Source organism: Bison bison, unplaced genomic scaffold, assembly GCF_000754665.1.
Source record: "Bison bison bison isolate TAMUID 2011002044 unplaced genomic scaffold, Bison_UMD1.0 scf7180017846325, whole genome shotgun sequence".
Lineage (NCBI taxonomy): Eukaryota > Metazoa > Chordata > Mammalia > Artiodactyla > Bovidae > Bison > Bison bison.
The window spans coordinates 15984-17517 of record NW_011476898.1 but is presented as its reverse complement, the minus strand read 5'-3'; the positions used below and the strand labels follow the sequence as shown (position 1 = coordinate 17517).

Genomic DNA, 1534 nt, shown 5'->3' with positions numbered 1-1534 from the left:
GGCTGGGGGAACCCGGGCGGGGGACCCCGGCCCTGAGCGACGCCCCCCCCACCCCACAGACAGGCTGGTGGGCTGCCGCCCTCAGGAGCCGCCCTCAATGGCCCCGTGTGACGCTGCTGCTGCGCAGTCTTGGCACCCAGCCCAGAAAAGCACCTGGTGATGCAGTCTGTCTTTTTAATTTAATTTAATTTAATTTTAAAATAAATGCTGCATTGGTAAAGCTGGCAGTTGGAACCAGCCGGACAGCCCCGCCTGCATTTGTCCTGCCTGAGCCCCACCGAGTGGCCACAGGGGTCCAGCCCCGCACACAGCAATAAGGCCTTGGCCGTGGCTCTGCCTGTGGGAGCCTGGAGCCGCGACCCCAGAGGCCCGAGGGCCGGGCCAGACTCCACAGACTCCATGCCTGTTTTTTTACCAGTTTTTTCTTCAGATGCAGCAAGAGCCATGTTTGCACTTTTATCTGGCGCAGGAGAGGGTCTCCGCGGCTCTGGGGTCAGATGCAGGGCTGGAGCAGGGCTGGCCAGATGGGGTCCTAGCTGCCCAGAGCTGGGCGCAGCCCGTGCCAGGCTGCAAACGACTGCCTTAAAACACAAGCCCCCTGCGGCCTGGCAGGGTATCCTGGGCCTCCCGCAGTACACGCTGGGGGCGCGGGCCATGGGCGGGGTGTGGCGCGCCCAGCAGTGCTGGGGGGCGCCAAGCTGTCCACGGGGGTCTGCAGGGTCAGCTCACATGACCTTCTGACGCTCTGACGGCACCCAGACCCTCGACTCCAATAAAGGTTGTTACTGTCACCTACAGACCTGCGTGTCTCGCGTGTTCTTCAGCTGCAGGCCCTGGAGCCCCAGGCCCTCCACTGCCCCGGGCCCATCTGAGTCAGCGCCGAGAGCAGCTCCGCCTGGAGTTGAGCACTGGGCAGGGACCTCAGCCCGATGGCTGTCCCCAGGCCAGGAGCACCCCTCCCATGGTGGGTGCTGCTGCTGCTGGGCCGTCCAGTGGCCCCACTGACCGTGTGCTGTGGTCTCCACCTGGGACCTCTCAGGGGGCTTCTGGCCTCTGCAGTGCCACACCCCACCTCCCACCTGCTGCCACCCTGCTGCTGGCTGGCACTCATTGCAAGTGAGACCCAGTCCAGGTGACACCCATATTTGAATGGAGAGTGACCCCCATTACAGCCCAGAATGGGGCAGTGGGGATGGTCAGAGCCAAAAGGCAGGACTCACGGGAGAGTAAGAGACAGGTATTTGGACAAGGTTCCTGGCACGGATGCAGTCAGGGCACCGGGCCCCGCCACCCACGTCTGCCCTGAGCACCCCTGCTCTCCAGAGCACCCACCCTCCTGGCGTCTCCCCCATCCTTGCCAACCCCATCCCTCTGGACACAGGACAGCTTCCTGAGGGTCCCCTCCTCTGTACCCCTCTTCACAACACGCTCCAAGGGGCACCCGCCCTCTGTACCAGCCCCAGGGTTGCCTGAGGCCTGGGGGGAGCAGACCCCAAACAAGGCCCTGACGATGCCCCTCCACACTGCGGCCCGG

General features: G+C 64.2%; 1 protein-coding gene across 1 annotated transcript in view; it reads left to right on the top strand.

Annotated features, from left to right (window-relative positions):
- The window catches only part of LOC104988086 (serine/threonine-protein phosphatase 6 regulatory subunit 2-like), a gene marked incomplete at its 5' end in the record, with an annotated part of 2715 nt that extends 1843 nt beyond the window's left edge, over positions 1-872 (top strand). The window contains 3 exons of the mRNA XM_010839266.1: positions 60-156; positions 634-719; positions 825-872. Coding sequence (XP_010837568.1) covers positions 60-156; positions 634-719; positions 825-872 — 231 coding nt within the window. The remainder of the gene's footprint in view (positions 1-59; positions 157-633; positions 720-824) is intronic.
- Between the last annotated feature and the right edge of the window lie 662 nt (positions 873-1534).